The 15,077-nt window shown below is 39.9% G+C and overlaps 1 protein-coding gene across 10 annotated transcripts in view; it reads right to left on the bottom strand.

Moving 5' to 3' along the window:
- PACRG (parkin coregulated) overlaps positions 1 to 15,077 on the bottom strand; it is a 576,157-nt gene that overhangs the window by 223,535 nt on the left and 337,545 nt on the right. For all 10 annotated transcript variants that reach the window (XM_019029891.4, XM_055391409.2, XM_055391414.2 and 7 more), the window contains one exon: positions 1,562 to 1,711. In XM_019029891.4, the coding sequence (XP_018885436.1) occupies positions 1,562 to 1,711 (150 nt within the window). The remainder of the gene's footprint in view (positions 1 to 1,561; positions 1,712 to 15,077) is intronic.

Raw genomic sequence — 15,077 nt, 5'->3', positions numbered from 1 at the left:
AAGCTACAGGAGGCAACTTTTGCAACAATTAAACGGAAATAGTAATAGTACATGCATCATAGGTTTGCATGAGGATTACTGAGGAAATATTAGTGAATCGCACACTTCAAAAATGTTAACTAAGACATTTGGGGGTGGCTGTTCCCTGATGCTTCCATCTCTTTAATAATGCTCTCATCTCTAGCAGAACATTTTTATCTCTATCTCCCTCAAGTTACTAGAATCTAAATACGAGGTGTGCAGTTAGAGTTTCTTTTATCGACCTTAGTTGAAAAAGGTGCACGTCGGGAGTCTCCCATAACTTCATGGATATTTGCTGCTACTATATGGTAAAAATATGAACTATGAATGAAGACTGTTTAAATAAGTATTTTCCAAATGTAGTAATATTGTTACTAAAACATTAAATTTTAACAATAAGAGACTCAGTTATTAAAACCCAGTTATTACTTTGCTTAAAGACTTGCCTGAATGTCCACCTTACCCACAGCTAGCTCTTCAGATAATTTGAACAGAATACCATCGCAAGTGCTCCATTACAGGCATTTGTAAGCTCCTATAACTCCAGTTTGAAGTCCTTTTTCTACATATGTATAGTATTTAACATATAAGCCGGTTCTACTATTGAAAGAGAGCTAAAAGCTTTTTGAGAATTCCATGATTTCCTGAATAGTCTATGCCTGGAGCAGACATAATAGCAATTGAGTAATAATATAAAAAATAGTTGATTCCAAACAAAAGTCTGTTTGTGGCAGGAGCTGCTGTAAACTCAGCCTCTTTGATTTTTTTTCTTGAATGTATGATGAGGAGATCGTGTTGTAAAAGTTTCATTCAGTGCTCCATTAAATTACTAACTTATTGATACCACTATCAGGAAATAACTTCAATGTTGACTTATACCATGAATGTGAGAAGTATGGAACTTCAAAATTAACAACAAAAAGGAAAATTAGACTCATCATTTCAATGAAATCACACGCTTAATGAATAGATTTACATCCACTGCCTGCCAAAGGTCACCAAAAACTTGCTAATATCTTTGTTAGGGTAAAATAGAGCCATATGAATTCATCTATGTTTTCCAAAGCTTATAGAATAATACTACAAAAAATAAATGAATCATCAAAACCATTTACCAGATTTTAATAATAGTGCTTAAAAATTCATCTTAAACCAATGGAAAAAAGCTGACTGAAATTGTAACAGGAAGTATCTAAAGGTAGAATCACTATCAAGAAAAAAACAAACTCAAAACCTACTAATGCATTCAAAAGACCATTAAAAAAATTCACAGTTTAATTATTGGAAGCTTATAGAACTGCTTCAGCGCTTCTGTACTGAGTAAGTAAGCTGTACCCGAGGAGTAATAAATGAAATTGTTAACTTTACTGTTTCCCTAGGGAGTAGCTGGAGAAGGCGTGGGAATATGCTATTTAGATCTCCAAATGGATCATGGTTTATATGCAATAATAAATCCTAAACGTGTTGCTAATTAACTCTACTTCAAACCACTCCCTTTTTCTTTGGCTTAAAAGACATTTTGACTCGTGGGCTCACTCACCATTCATATTCTTGAAGATGTTCAGGACAGGGAGGATTTGACGGTAATAAGGCACCAAGGCCTTGCCAACCATCTCAGCTGACACAACCAGATGCTGGAGGACCTTGAGAGTGACACAGATGACCTGTCGGTTTCGGAGGTTCAAGGCATCTATACGGTAAAAGAAGGACCAAGCAGAAAATATTTTAATAGAAAGCATCAGTTCTACAAGGTTAAGGTAAAGTTGTCTTGTGGTTGCATTTAATTAAACTGTGCTCTACTGGGGACCAATGGGCCTTTATTATTATAGCTTTGGATGACACATGGCAACCCTAATGTTTTAAATGGAATCTTGTCTGATTACTGTTTATTCTCCCCATTGGCACTGATTTCTCACCAGCCCTAGGAATGCAGCTCATTTTCCCCTCGTAGAAGAGGCCGGGGCTCTGAGTTGGATAAGCAGTATGAAAGACAAAAGATCACTTAATGTTGCTGGAGTTAAAGGAACCCATGTGGGTTGACAACAGATACATTTTCATGCAACAATCTCTTTCATGCAACAATCCATACAATTCTTAAAACCATTAACATGGAACGAACATTTGGGAAGGAGGGTGGGGCATGGTGTTCAAAACTATAGGCTGGTTACAAACACCGAGAATATTCTTGGTAGAAGTGAACATAAAGTGACTACGTTTAGGCCCTCACAAAGCAGGAAAGAAAAGCAAAATTTTTTAAAGGTCAGTTAGAAGAACACAACACATAAGCTATAAGAGACCACAGGAATATGACAGTTCTAAAGAAACAGTTCTGAGTGCAAAGTAACAAGCTATACTGCAGAGACAGAGCAAGATGCCACCAGGGAGGGTCTGAAAGGCACCACTTGCCCCAGTGGGAAGTGCAGGGGGTCAGGAATCAGGATGCTGATAACTGGCTGTGCGAGCTTGGCCAACTTGCTGGCACTTTCTTGGCCCCAGTTTCTTCAGTCATGGGAGCCTGTTATGCACTTTCTAAGATGGCTAAAAGTACCATGGTTTAAGTAGAAGAGCCACATAAAACATCTATTATAGAAGGTCAAAAGTGCGATTAATAAAATGTGATGCCTCAGATGAGTCCAAGAAGAAGTCAGAGGCTCTTATTTGTAAGATGTTCTACCTTCTAATGAAAAAGATTGACTATGACCTTAAAGCAGATGCCACTGTGAAGGGACAAAAGGACCCAGGCTATAAAAAGAAATGATGCTTTGGTCAATACATCTCTGAGGCAGTCCTGACATTGTTCTTGAACTCCAGCTCACATTTCCATCAGCCTGGATCTTGCCAGAACCTCAAATTCAGTTTGTTCCAAAGACTAAATTTCCTCCCTGAACTTCCTTTTCTTCCCTATGTTCCTCATATTTAGTAAAGATAAACCTTGTTCCCAGTCACTCCAGGTCAAAGCCTGTTTCTCCTCCTTCGCATTCCTCATGTTACCAAATCATCTGGTTTTCCTTTTGCAGTATCTCTTGAATTTGTGTCTCCCTCTCCATCCTCATCAACACTCCTCTGGTCCTGGTCTCCATCCTCACCTCCTCTGCTCCGGTCCCAGTCTCCATCCTCACTGCCTCTCCTCTGGCCTCACTCTCCATCTTCACCTCCTTTCCTCTGGTCTCACTCTCCAACCTCAACTCCTCTCCTCCAGTGTCAGTCTCTATCCTCACCCTCTCTGCTCCAGTCCCGGTTTCCATCCTCACCTCCTCTCTTCTGGTCCTGGTCTCCATCCTCACCTCCTCTCCTCTGGTCTCAGTCTCCATCCTCACCTCTTCTCCTCTGTTCCTGGTCTCCATCCTCACCTCCTCTCCCCTGGTCCTGGTCTCCATCCTCACCTCCTCTCCCCTCATCCTGGTCTCCATCCTCACCTCCTCTCCCCTTGTCCTGGTCTCCATCCTCACCTCCTCTCCCCTCATCCTGGTCTCCATCCTCACCTCCTCTCCCCTTGTCCTGGTCTCCATCCTCACTTCCTCTCCCCTGGTCCTTGTCTCCATCCTCACCTCCTCTCCTCTCCCCTGGTCCTTGTCTCCATCCTCACCTCCTCTCCTCTGGTCCTGGTCTCCATCCTCACCTCCTCTCCTCTGGTCCTGGTCTCCATCCTCACCTCCTCTCCTCTGGTCCTGGTTTCCATCTTCACCTTCTCTCTTTTCATCCTGGTCTTTATTTTCATCTTCTCTCCTCCAGTCCCAGTCTCCATTTTCACCATCTCTCTTCTGGTCCCTGTTTCCATCCTCACCTCCTCTCCTCTGGTCCTGGTCTCTAGACTCACCTCCTCTCCCCTGGTCCTGATCTCCAGCCTCACCTCCTCTTCTCTGGTCCCAGTCTCCATCCTCATCTTCTCTCTCTGGTCTCACTCTCCATCCTCACCTTCTCTCCTCTAGGTATCCATTCTTATTGCTACTTCTCTGGTTCTGATCCTTGGGACCCGTTCACTGGAGCACCAGCCTGCTCTTGTATGGATCTCTTTTCTTTCTGTCTTTCTCCACTTCCCCAACCTGTCTTTCAAGGTACCACGGGGTTACCCTCCCTCAAGCTTATCTGATCATCTCACCACCTGCTAAAATTGCTCAGAGCCCCCTACCCGCTTCCATTGGCCTCAGAATTTGTGGGGTGCTCTGAAGTGTTTTTATACCACAGCCCTTAGTTTGTTGCTGAAAGGGATGAATCATACCCCACTTTATTTTTAAAAATTTTCTAGTGATTCCAGAGGAAATAGCTGCAAAACCGCTAAATGATACCTTATTTTCCAAGACTTATAACTGAGGATTTGGTTTAGTTCAAACTTATCCTAAGTGCTTCCTTTATGCCTGGCTAGTTTGAACTAAACCGAATCCTCTGTTAAAAGTCCTAGAATATAAGATATCATTTAGTGGTTTCACAGCCATTTCCTCTGGAATCACTAGGAAGTTTTTTAAAAAAATGTGGTCACATTCATCCCCCCTAGCAACGAACTAGGGTTTGTTGCATGAAAACACTTCAGAGCCCCCTACAACTTCTGGTCCAGTCCAGACTCTGTTCTTGTTTAGTTTGAAAGTAAATACAAATGTAATGAAAAGAGACGGCTCAGCCTTCACTCAGGGAACCAACCTAAATATAACCATAGAACTCAGCAGCACGATGGCTCATTACAGCAGCAGTTAGACACACTGCAGGACAAAATCTATCTGCTGAAAAACAACTAAAATTAGAATGCTATCATTTAGCTTAAGAGCTGGAGTCATGAGATATTCAAGAACAAGGTTTCAGATCACCATGAGAAGGTGAGGAGGAAGAAGGCACGCAGCGTGTTGCAGTCAGCAGTAGAGACTCTCTATCTGGTCTTATCTGATCTAAAAGCTGTTTTGCCTTTTTAGAATGTCAGGGGTTAGTGAGCCTTATGTACTGACAAGCTCAGGTTACCAGGAGAACTGGCAGGCCAGAAATGTTCTAAGGATTGGGGGCAGTTGATATTCTTTCAAAGTCTACCAACTATGCTCAACGGGTTTAGGCTTCAGGACTGCACAGATATGTGTGTGATTCACAGCACCTGTAGCTAACATGTAGTGAGCACCGCCATGTGCCAGGAATTAAACCAAGCACTTCACCTGTGTTAACTTACTTAGGCTTCCCTCACCAAATGTCTATTGAGAGTGCACGTATTACATGCCCATCACTGTTTTAGGAATTGGGAGGACGGAAATGAATCAGGCAAGTATGGTACCAACCTCTTGGGGTTTGTAAAATAGTATGGAAAAAGATATTAAACAAGTATGACAAATGTGACAATTACACATAAGAAGGACAGGGCGTTTAAGCAGACAATCAAGTCCCGCGCCTAGTCTAGGGTTAAGGGAAGGCTCCCAGATGCGGGAACAAACCCCAGGGCTGAGTAGATGTCATTTACATGAAGAGTTTCCAGGAGAGGAAGCAGCGCGCTAGGGACTAGCTTCCCAGCAAGGAGTTCTTTCACTGCAGGGGCTGCTCCAGCTTGGATGCATGAGATTCCCCTGGGGGATTCAAGAGCTAGTAGAAAGATACCCTGACTGGATGTGTCACTGGGAGTGTGTCTTTCTTGGGATCGTTTGGAAGTGCTGGAGAGGAGTATGGAGGTGCATACAAAAGGAGGGTGAGGCTGTAGTAATTTTTCCCAAGCTCAAGAATCCCTGGGTCCCACCTTGCCTTATCAACCAAACAGAATCAGATGTTTGAGATCCTGGGTTTCTTTCTTTTCTCTTTATTCATCTCTCCCTCCCATCCCACTCCTTAAGAAGGACTCAGAGCCACAGCTAGCTAAATATCTTATAAACTGCTTAGTGAGGAAGGATTAGACACAGAACAGAATCACATGGGTGTGTTGTTTGCATTTCTGTATATATTAAAAGAAATGTATGACTGAGCACATACAGTCCTCACTCCATTTCATAGGTTTTGTTTTTGTGTTTTAAAAAAAGCTGTTCTGTTGACACTATGAAGTCATAAGTAGGAGAGCCTATGGAAGGTAACAAAGCGATTACTACCTGAATGTGGTAATTGCAGAAAAGGTTTTGGTGACCGTTGTGGTCACTGAATGCTGGCTTATCCCAGTGTTGTTCTTTCAGTGTGTGCCCGCCGAAAGTTGCAATAAAACAGCCTGGGTATGCTGATCTACTGCCAATGTGAGAGAAGAAGTTTGCCCTGTAGAATATAGTGGTATCAAGGAGTAAATTTATGTATATGTATATATGTATATATACATATGTATATATGAGATATATGAGTAACACTAACATTAAATTTGTATTAGGTTTATGTCCATGTCTATACCTAATTGATCATTTGGGCATGCATTAATAATCTCTCTCACAATGGATAATGATATTAACTATTAGGACATAGATTAGATATTAGCTATTAGGAAACCTTGCCTGAATTAACATGGTTGTGATAAACGTTATTGGATTGACAGTGACCAAGAAGTAAAATGCCTGAACTGTTACGCGTAATGGCATCTAAAATGGAGCTCTAAGTCCTCCTCAATGGACAGGTAATGGCTCTAAAACGTCTGCAGTAGCTGTGAAACAAAGCCAGGATATGCACTATTTAAAAGCCTCTTAACTTCATCCAGCAGGGATTTCTTACACTGCCCATTTTCTCTTCAGTTCCTCTATTTCTCCTCTTCATTCTCAGGGAATTAAGATACACCATGAAGTCGGAAGTCTTTTTGTTCTTACTGTCACAGTGGAATTAAAGCAAAAAGATTTTTTTTTTGAAACAAAGTTCTTTTCCTTTGAAAAAGTATGCTAACAGGTATAAAGAGAATATGATTTTGTAGCTTGAAAGAGAAGAAATGTGTTTATTCTTTTGTTGATGGGCCTGAAAGCTATTGTCAAGACATAAGTGAGGACTTTGAACTCAAGATTTAAGGTTTTGAAAAGGTTCTAACATGAGGAGTCTACTGACATTATAGATCAACAAATGGAACCTTTCTATTCAGAAAATTGGATTTCTATTGTACTGCTTACTGGCTTTAGGTATAATAAACAAGGTAGAGGCTTCAGATATGGAGAAATTGCTGAAGAATAAGGAAAAAATAATTTAAAGTCAAGGGTGGTAAAAGTTATTTATCTTAAATGGTTATATGCTACATGTACAATTTTCTCAGGCATAAAATCCACTATTTTATGATTTTTTTTGCAAAGTGAGAACTTTTTCTACTATTAGATGTCATTCACTATTGTGGTATCAGGAAAAAAGGAAACATTTCTGCTTCTTCTTTTAAAACAAGACACACCAAACAAAAGGCAAAAGCAAACAAAATTCTAAAAAATATTTTTGACATATGCTTTAAATGTAAATAGCTTTAACATACAAATAGCTATCACAACCCAGTAAAGGATTGAATCTTCCAATTAAAAAAATGGGCACGGCACATAAACAGACAATACACAAATTAATACATAAAAATGAACATTTACTATTCTGGAATGTTCAACTTGTGAAACCCAGAAAATCTGAGACAGGTCTCAGTTAATTTAGGAAGTTTATTTTGCCAAGGTTGAGGACACGCCCGTGACACAGCCTCAGGACGTCCTGACATGTACCCAAGGTAGTTGGGACACAGCTTGGTTTTATACATTATATGGAGACATGAGACATCAGTCAATATATGTAAGATATACATTGGTTTGGTCTGGAAAGGCAGGACAACTTAAAGCAAAAGCAGGAAGACTGGAAGCGGGGAGGGAGCTTCCAGGTCACAGAGAGGTGATACACAAACAGTTAACATTCTTTTGAGTTTCAGATGAGCCTCTCCAAAGGAGGCAAATCAGATTTGCATCTATCTCAGTGAGCAGAGGAGTGACTTTGATAGAATGGGAGGCAGGTTTGCCTTAAGCAGTTTCCAGCTTGACTTTTCCTGAGTGATTTTGGGGGCCCAAGATACTTTCCTTTCACAAACTTCATTGGTAATTTTTAATATCATCTTAACACAAAGTTGTTGACAATTTAACACTGTCAGTGTGGAAACAGGTTTGAGAAAAGAGAAAAGAGGAGACGCCCTGATAGACACCATGTTATAAACGATTCCAACCTTTCTACAGAGCAGTTTGGCAATAAACCTAAAAGCCATAAAAATGCATAAAACAGCTAACCTAGCAGTTTCACTTCTGGGTAGTTAGTCCAAGGATTTAGGCAAATGTGCACAAAGCATTGTAGGAAAGAATGCTAAGCCCAGTATTATTGATGATTAGAAACAATCTAAATGTTCCAAGAACAACAAATTGTTTAAGTAAACTATAGTATATCCACACAATGAAAAACTATAAAATTATTAGTCACCTAATAGAAAAAATAGTTTAAAATAGGAAAATGTTTAAGACACAAGTGACTAAAGAGTAAACTATAAAGCATATTTGCACTCGGACTTCATTTTATAAAATGGAATGTAAACTGCCTAAATACTAGAAACTTGTGTACTGAGATGCTAACAGAAGGGACTATCTTTTCCATAGACATACGTTCCACTAAAAGATAAGCGCTTTTAAAATCTGCTTTCTAAAAAAATATCAATATACAGTGCATATTTTTCTTTTGTTATTACATATTATTCTTCATGATTGTAACTTTGTGTTTTAATAGATCAGAATTCAATCCATTTCTCATTGTTCTTTCTCAATATTCTCTCGATTATTTTTAACCCTTTATTTTTTGAGACAAACTTTAAGATAATTAGTTGAAATTGAAAATGTGCTTGGCCCTTTGGTAAAATTAGAGAATAATTTGGCAGACAATTGCCATCTTTACTACTGAATCCTTCCATTAGGAACATGATAGGTCTTCAATTTTTTTGTCTTTAAGTTCCTTGGAAAAGTTTTATAGTATTTTTTCACATAGATCCTGCAAATTTTGTTAGATATACTCACAGAAATTCTATATTTTGTTGTTATTTGTGTAAAATTATTTAATCCCAATATTCTTCCTAAAGGTTATTGATAATATACACACAAAAGTATATGACTTTTATATACTTACTTTGTTAACGGGCTAACTTATTTAATTCCCTTACTGGATCTAATTGTTTTTGAGTGAATTAAGTTGGATTTTATATGTAATGATATTACCAAAAATATTGTTAAATTTGTGTTTGCTTTCTAATATTTATCTCTCCTTTTTTGGTCAGGTGACAGAGGCTAGAATTTCTAAAAGAAAATATATAGCATTATAGTGCTGAGAGCAGGCATGTTAGTTTTTTTTAATCATTCTTATGTATTTTAATACCTTATTTTGTTTAGTGGGTAAAATATATGTAACATAAAATATGGCATTTACTGCCCCTCACTTTTTTTTCTGAGACAGGGTTTTACTCTGTCACCCTAGCTGGAGTGCAGTGGTGTGATCATAGCTCACTATAGCTTAATCCACCTGGGCTTAAGTGATCCTGTCACCTCAGCCTCCTGAGTAGCTGGAACTCAGGCACGCACCACCACGCCTGGCTAATTTTTTTATATTTGTAGAGATGGGGTCTCACTATGTTGCCGAAGCTAGTCTCAAACTTCTGGGTTCAAGTGATCTGCCCTCCTTGGCCTTCCAAAGTGTTGGGATTAACAGGCGTGAGCCACCATGCCTTTTCACCTTTTTAAAGTATACAATTTAGTGGCATTAATTACATTTACAATGTTGTGCAAGTCTCACCATTATCTTTTTCTAAAAATTCTTCATCACCCACAACTCTGTAGCCATTAAGCAAAGACTCCCCATGCCCCTGCTGTAGTCCCTGATAATCTACCTTTCGTCTTCATGAATTTGTCTATTATAGTGTCTCATAGAATTTTATTATTTTTTCTGAAGTTAAAATATTTAATGAATATTTTATGTTTTGGGCCCATTATAGCGTTAGTTGAATTAGATTACAATGGATATAAATTTTGCTAGTTCAGGAGTGCCAACCATATAATTTTCTATTTTATAGAGTAGAATGAATTCAAAATATATTTTCAAACCAAATTTAGATTTCAAAATTGTAGAAATTCTTCTCCTTCCATAACAGAGCTCAATTGCTATACAAGTAAATATGACACAGCCTGATTTATCATATTCCTAGGCAATTAAAGTATGATCGATTTAGATCAGCTATTATGGACATGGGGTAAGCCTATAATAAGGATTACATTTTTTTTCTTTAATTCATTGTTTTCAAGTTTCTCCTACTTGAAGTAAATGTCATACAAAAAATATTGATTTTTCTCTCAACACATATAGAATATGTAAAATATATAAATACCATAGCATTTATGCAACTATCTTTATGTAAAGCTCAGATTTTCCATCAAAGTTTTGCCATTACAAGTGGCTGACTCTTTTTCAATTTTTCAATAGATCAAAATATATTCTTTCACGGCTGTAGAATATAATTTAGTATTTGTTGAAAGTGTTTGGCCATTCTCTCCATGACATACTTTGTTTTAAATGTAGATACATAATTCATGCTATCTGTTTGAGTAAATGAAAGTATTCAGTTACCAAAATGGTCTCCATGATGCAGTCCCTAGCATGATCTATTTGACACTCCCCATATTCCAGACACCGAGAATGAAACCTGAAGCATCATGTCATCCAACATACTCCTTTTTAGTTTTGTTGCTCAGGTTGGGCCTGCACTTGCTTACACACGTATGAGCACGTCTCACAGAAACTGAGAGTAAACCCATCAGCACCGTGGCACTGTCAGAGGCGGGGCAGGTTTGTGTCTTTGGAGTTCCTTGCTCTTCTGTACCTAAATTGTGTCTCAGTTCATCTGCAAAGATTGGGGTGAAAACTGAAAGGGTGACCAAAGGAAGGAGTTAGCACCATTTTCAGAGTAAAAACCAAGAGAATGCTGCATCATGCACCACTACTTCTAAGAATGACTAGGGCCGGGCACAGTGGCTCAAGCCTGTAATCCCAGCACTTTGGGAGGCTGAGGCGGGCAGATCACAAGGTCACCAGATCGAGACCATCCTGGCTAACACGGTGAAACCCCGTCTCTACTAAAAATACAAAAAATTAGCCAGGCGTGGTGGTGGGTGCCTATAGTTTCAGCTACTAAGGGAGGCTGAGGCAGGAGAATGGAATGAACCCGGGAGGCGGAGGTTGCAGTGAGCCAAGACCGTGCCACTGCACTCCAGCCTGGGCGACAGAGTGAGACTCCATCTCAAAAAAAAAAAAAAAAAAGAATGACTGCTACATTTCTTCTTCTGGTTGAGAAAAGGTGTCTACATTTCCACAGGGTTTAGACAGTAGAAGTAGTGGAGTGTAAAGAAAGATACAATGTGCACAGGCTCTTCACAAAACAAGACAAGAGATGTGCACAAAATACAAGACGGGTAAAGAGACCAATTTCCAAGAAGGAGTTTGAAAACTAACTACACACTGCTAAGCCTGACATCAATAACTGCTGTGATTCTAGGACTGATTATTTAAGCAGGTGATTCGGGAGCTCCTAGGAAAATAGCAGTTGTTACCAGGAGTCAGAGTGAGCTCTCTGGAATAAGGCCAGCCAAGCTAACCTCATGTATTCTAATATGTTTCCTCATAAAGGAGATAATAAATAAACTGTATCAGCAAAGCATCTGGCAAGGCCTCTATGGTTTTCCTTATAGGGAGGACACAGGAATGGTTGAAAAATTAGGCTTTTTCTTTCTTTCTTTCTTTTTTTTTTTTTTTTTTAACTCTGTGAACAATTGTATCCAAGTAATATGCACTAATGATTTGGTACCAGCCTGTACAGCCCTGAGTGGGATACCTCATGTATCTATATTTGACCGAGTCCAGTTTCCATCTAAAGTTTTTACTGTAACTTGGATGAATGTTATAGAATCCAAATCTATCAATTTTTTTGATGACCCCAATTTAGAAGTCTGCAGAGACATGACCATGAAGGAAAACCAAGGATATAAAAATAATTTATTCTTGATCGGGCACCATGCTAAATGTTCTATTTGTATAATCTCATTACTCCTTACAATGTCTGTGGGCAATCAGTTTTCTAATGCTCTGGGACAGTTAAAAGAGTCAGGTGGCCTGAGATCACACAGCTAGTTAGTAGCAAGCTGGGATCCGGTCTGCACTCAGCATGTTCAGGCCCCTCACCCTCCCAGCGTACCCACAGGCATGGGATACTGGTGTACAGCCAACTTGGCGTGTGCTCATGAGAAATGTTCAAAGCGGCACAGCAAACATAGAATCTAGCGTGGACTTTGAGCAGGCAGTCGAGACACCTGCTGTGTCCTGTGCTTTGGTGGCTTAAGGAATAAGCCACTAGTAATAGTGATGAAGTGGGGTTTCACGGCACCTTTTGAAGAGCAAGCGGGGCACTGCGGTAGTGCTAGTCCTGACTACAGCTCAGCCTCCACATGGGAGCAGGAGTGAAGATTCTCAGTCTGAGGCTCTAGCCCGGGTGACTAAAAAATGTTGCCGTAATTTAGGCAGAGAATGATGATGATGATGATAATGATGACGATGCTAATGATGACAATGATAACATTTATAACCTTACGTATTAGCTCATTTAATCACTGAAATAGCCCAATAAGTTGGATGTCATTATCATTATTGCCCCCCTCCCCCCCACTTTTTTTTGAGACTAAGTTTTGCTCTTGTTGCCCAGGCTGGAGCGCAGTGCAGCTCACTGCAACCTCCGTCTCCCAGGTTCAAGTGATTCTCCTGCCTCAGCCTCCCAAGTAGCTGGGATTACAGGCACCCGCCACCATGCCTGGCTAATTTTTGTATCTTTTTAGTAGAGAAAGGGTTTCACCATGTTGACCAGGCTGGTTTTGAACTTCTGACCTCAGGTGACCCACCTGCCTTGGCCTCCCAGAGTGCTGGGATTACAGGTGTGAGCCACTGTGCCCGGTCCTATTGCCCCAATTTTATAAGTTAGGCTCCTGAGTCTCCAGGTAGTTAACTTGGACGATAGCAGTTATGCGGTAGAGTTGCAATTTTGATGAGGTAGTCTGACTTCAGAGCTTTTGCCCCTCAACATCACATTACACTAGAAGAGTGATAGAATTGGTTTGTTCATTTATTTATTTGAGAGTGGGAAAGGGACAGTTAATGCATGGCGGATTCGGCTTGAAAATGCATCTAGCTGGTTCTCTCTTTAAACATACTGTGCCTTGCTGGCAGGGACAGCTAAGCTGTCCATTCTCTCCATCTCTGCCGCCTCCATCGTGGGTGCTGGATCACCCTTCCTCATTCCCCTGTTCATACAGGGCAAGGCCTGATGTTGATTCCTTCCTCTGGCGAGTGACCAGGCAAACTTTACTGTCTAAGACAATTTGAAACCACTTTCTTTCTGTATCTGGTAACCAAAATAATCCTAAGTCAGACACCTCTTTTTAATATTTTTTAAACAGATTAGACTTGTTTTTCCAAAATTAAAAATCATTACTTTTAAAATAATTATGATCACGTTCAGAATAATTTATTTGGAAAATGTCAAGATAAGTAAAATTATTAGATCATGAGTAAAGGGTAATGCATTTCAATTGTACTTGCTTCTTTCTTAGTAAATAGAATTCTCAAAGTAATTTTTGTACTGTGATATGGATTCTCATATTTCATTCTTACTCGGTGGTGTTTTTCCCCACTAGGTTTTCCTTAACAGGATATTTTGCTTGGTAAAATGTTCTTGCTCAGGTTTCTTCTGCTGTGTCTGTGCACGCCTGCCCTTTACTGCCAGATGACCTCACCTCGTTAGAGCTCTCCTAATGAAGCCACCATGTTATGGCCCGTCTATTTGTAAAGCAGTGATATTTCCATAATTCTTTAGCAACCAGGGTCACCTCTCCTCCTAGTAGGCCATCTCACAAAAGTATGTTGCTGCTTATGATAGAATCACGTGAGAGAATGTAGATGAATCAACAGAAATGTACTCTCACCACTTAAATAATTCTCCCAATAAATGGAAAGCACTATATCATTATACCCTTCATTTGTTGTTTCATATGAGAGAGTCTTATGCGACAGTTTTTATAAAATATATGGTACAGTGGCAGGCCCAAATGGCCACTTCATGCTTTTGATTACGGCACCTATACAGATTTCAGTACAGACAGCAGTTATGTACCTTATTAAATTAATCTTGCAAATATTTTGATGCATCTCTTGTGTACTAGCCAGGACATTAGATGCTGTGGGGATGTATTACTTTCTAACATTATGTTCTAAGTGACATAAGAGAGGAGCTATAAAGTTATGTCGGGGAGGGAAGGCAGAGTGGGGATAGGACTGGAGTTGAAGGTAGGGAGTAGAGAGGTGAATCAGAAGAGGCTTTACAGAACAATTCATATTGGAGCTGGACTTCGAAGGTCACTTAATGTTTAGGCATCTGGGGATGTGAGAATGGGCATTCTGAAAAATGAGCGAAGACACAGAATTAGAAAAGTGCAAGGCAAGTTCTACGGCACAATCGGTTTGGCTAGAGCACAGGGTGAATGAAGTGAAATAGTAAGAAATAAAGTCAAAACCAAAATTTTCAGCCAGATAGTGGGAATCCTTGAAAGTCATGCCAAAGAATTTAAAGTAGGCCAACTTTGGAGAGGAGTCTGCCCTTAAAATTTGGAAATGCACCTGATAAGGTGAGTTGAAAGCTTTTTCCCTACGAGCTAAGTTGTGTGGCCTGGGGCAGCAGAAAGCAGGTAAACTGACTTGGAGAGAGAGTTCTGGGCTGGAAGAGCAGGTAGAAAATTGGAAGAGGGGATCTTGGAAGCGAGGGCCTCGCAGAGGGCGTAAACTGAAATTTGCATGTAAGCTCTGCCTTAGCTGACCTCTTAGAATTACACACATGGGGAGATTCCCAGTAGTCCCAGATGGCGAGCAAAAGCTGCAAGATGAAAAAACTGAAAATGAAAGAACTTCAGCTGTTGTCCACCACAGAGAAGACAAGGTTTGGAGTCTCTGTCCAATTAATTGTCTGCCAGAATTAGAATCAACACTCTTCAGAGGAAGATAACAGAATCCAGGGGCTCTAAAATGTATTCATAATGCCCTTGTAGGGTTGCACGGTGTGGCCC

Source organism: Gorilla gorilla, chromosome 5, assembly GCF_029281585.2.
Source record: "Gorilla gorilla gorilla isolate KB3781 chromosome 5, NHGRI_mGorGor1-v2.1_pri, whole genome shotgun sequence".
In the NCBI taxonomy this organism is placed as follows: domain Eukaryota; kingdom Metazoa; phylum Chordata; class Mammalia; order Primates; family Hominidae; genus Gorilla; species Gorilla gorilla.
The sequence above is the reverse complement of the archived record's forward strand: the minus strand, read 5'-3'. Positions and strand labels throughout refer to the sequence as shown.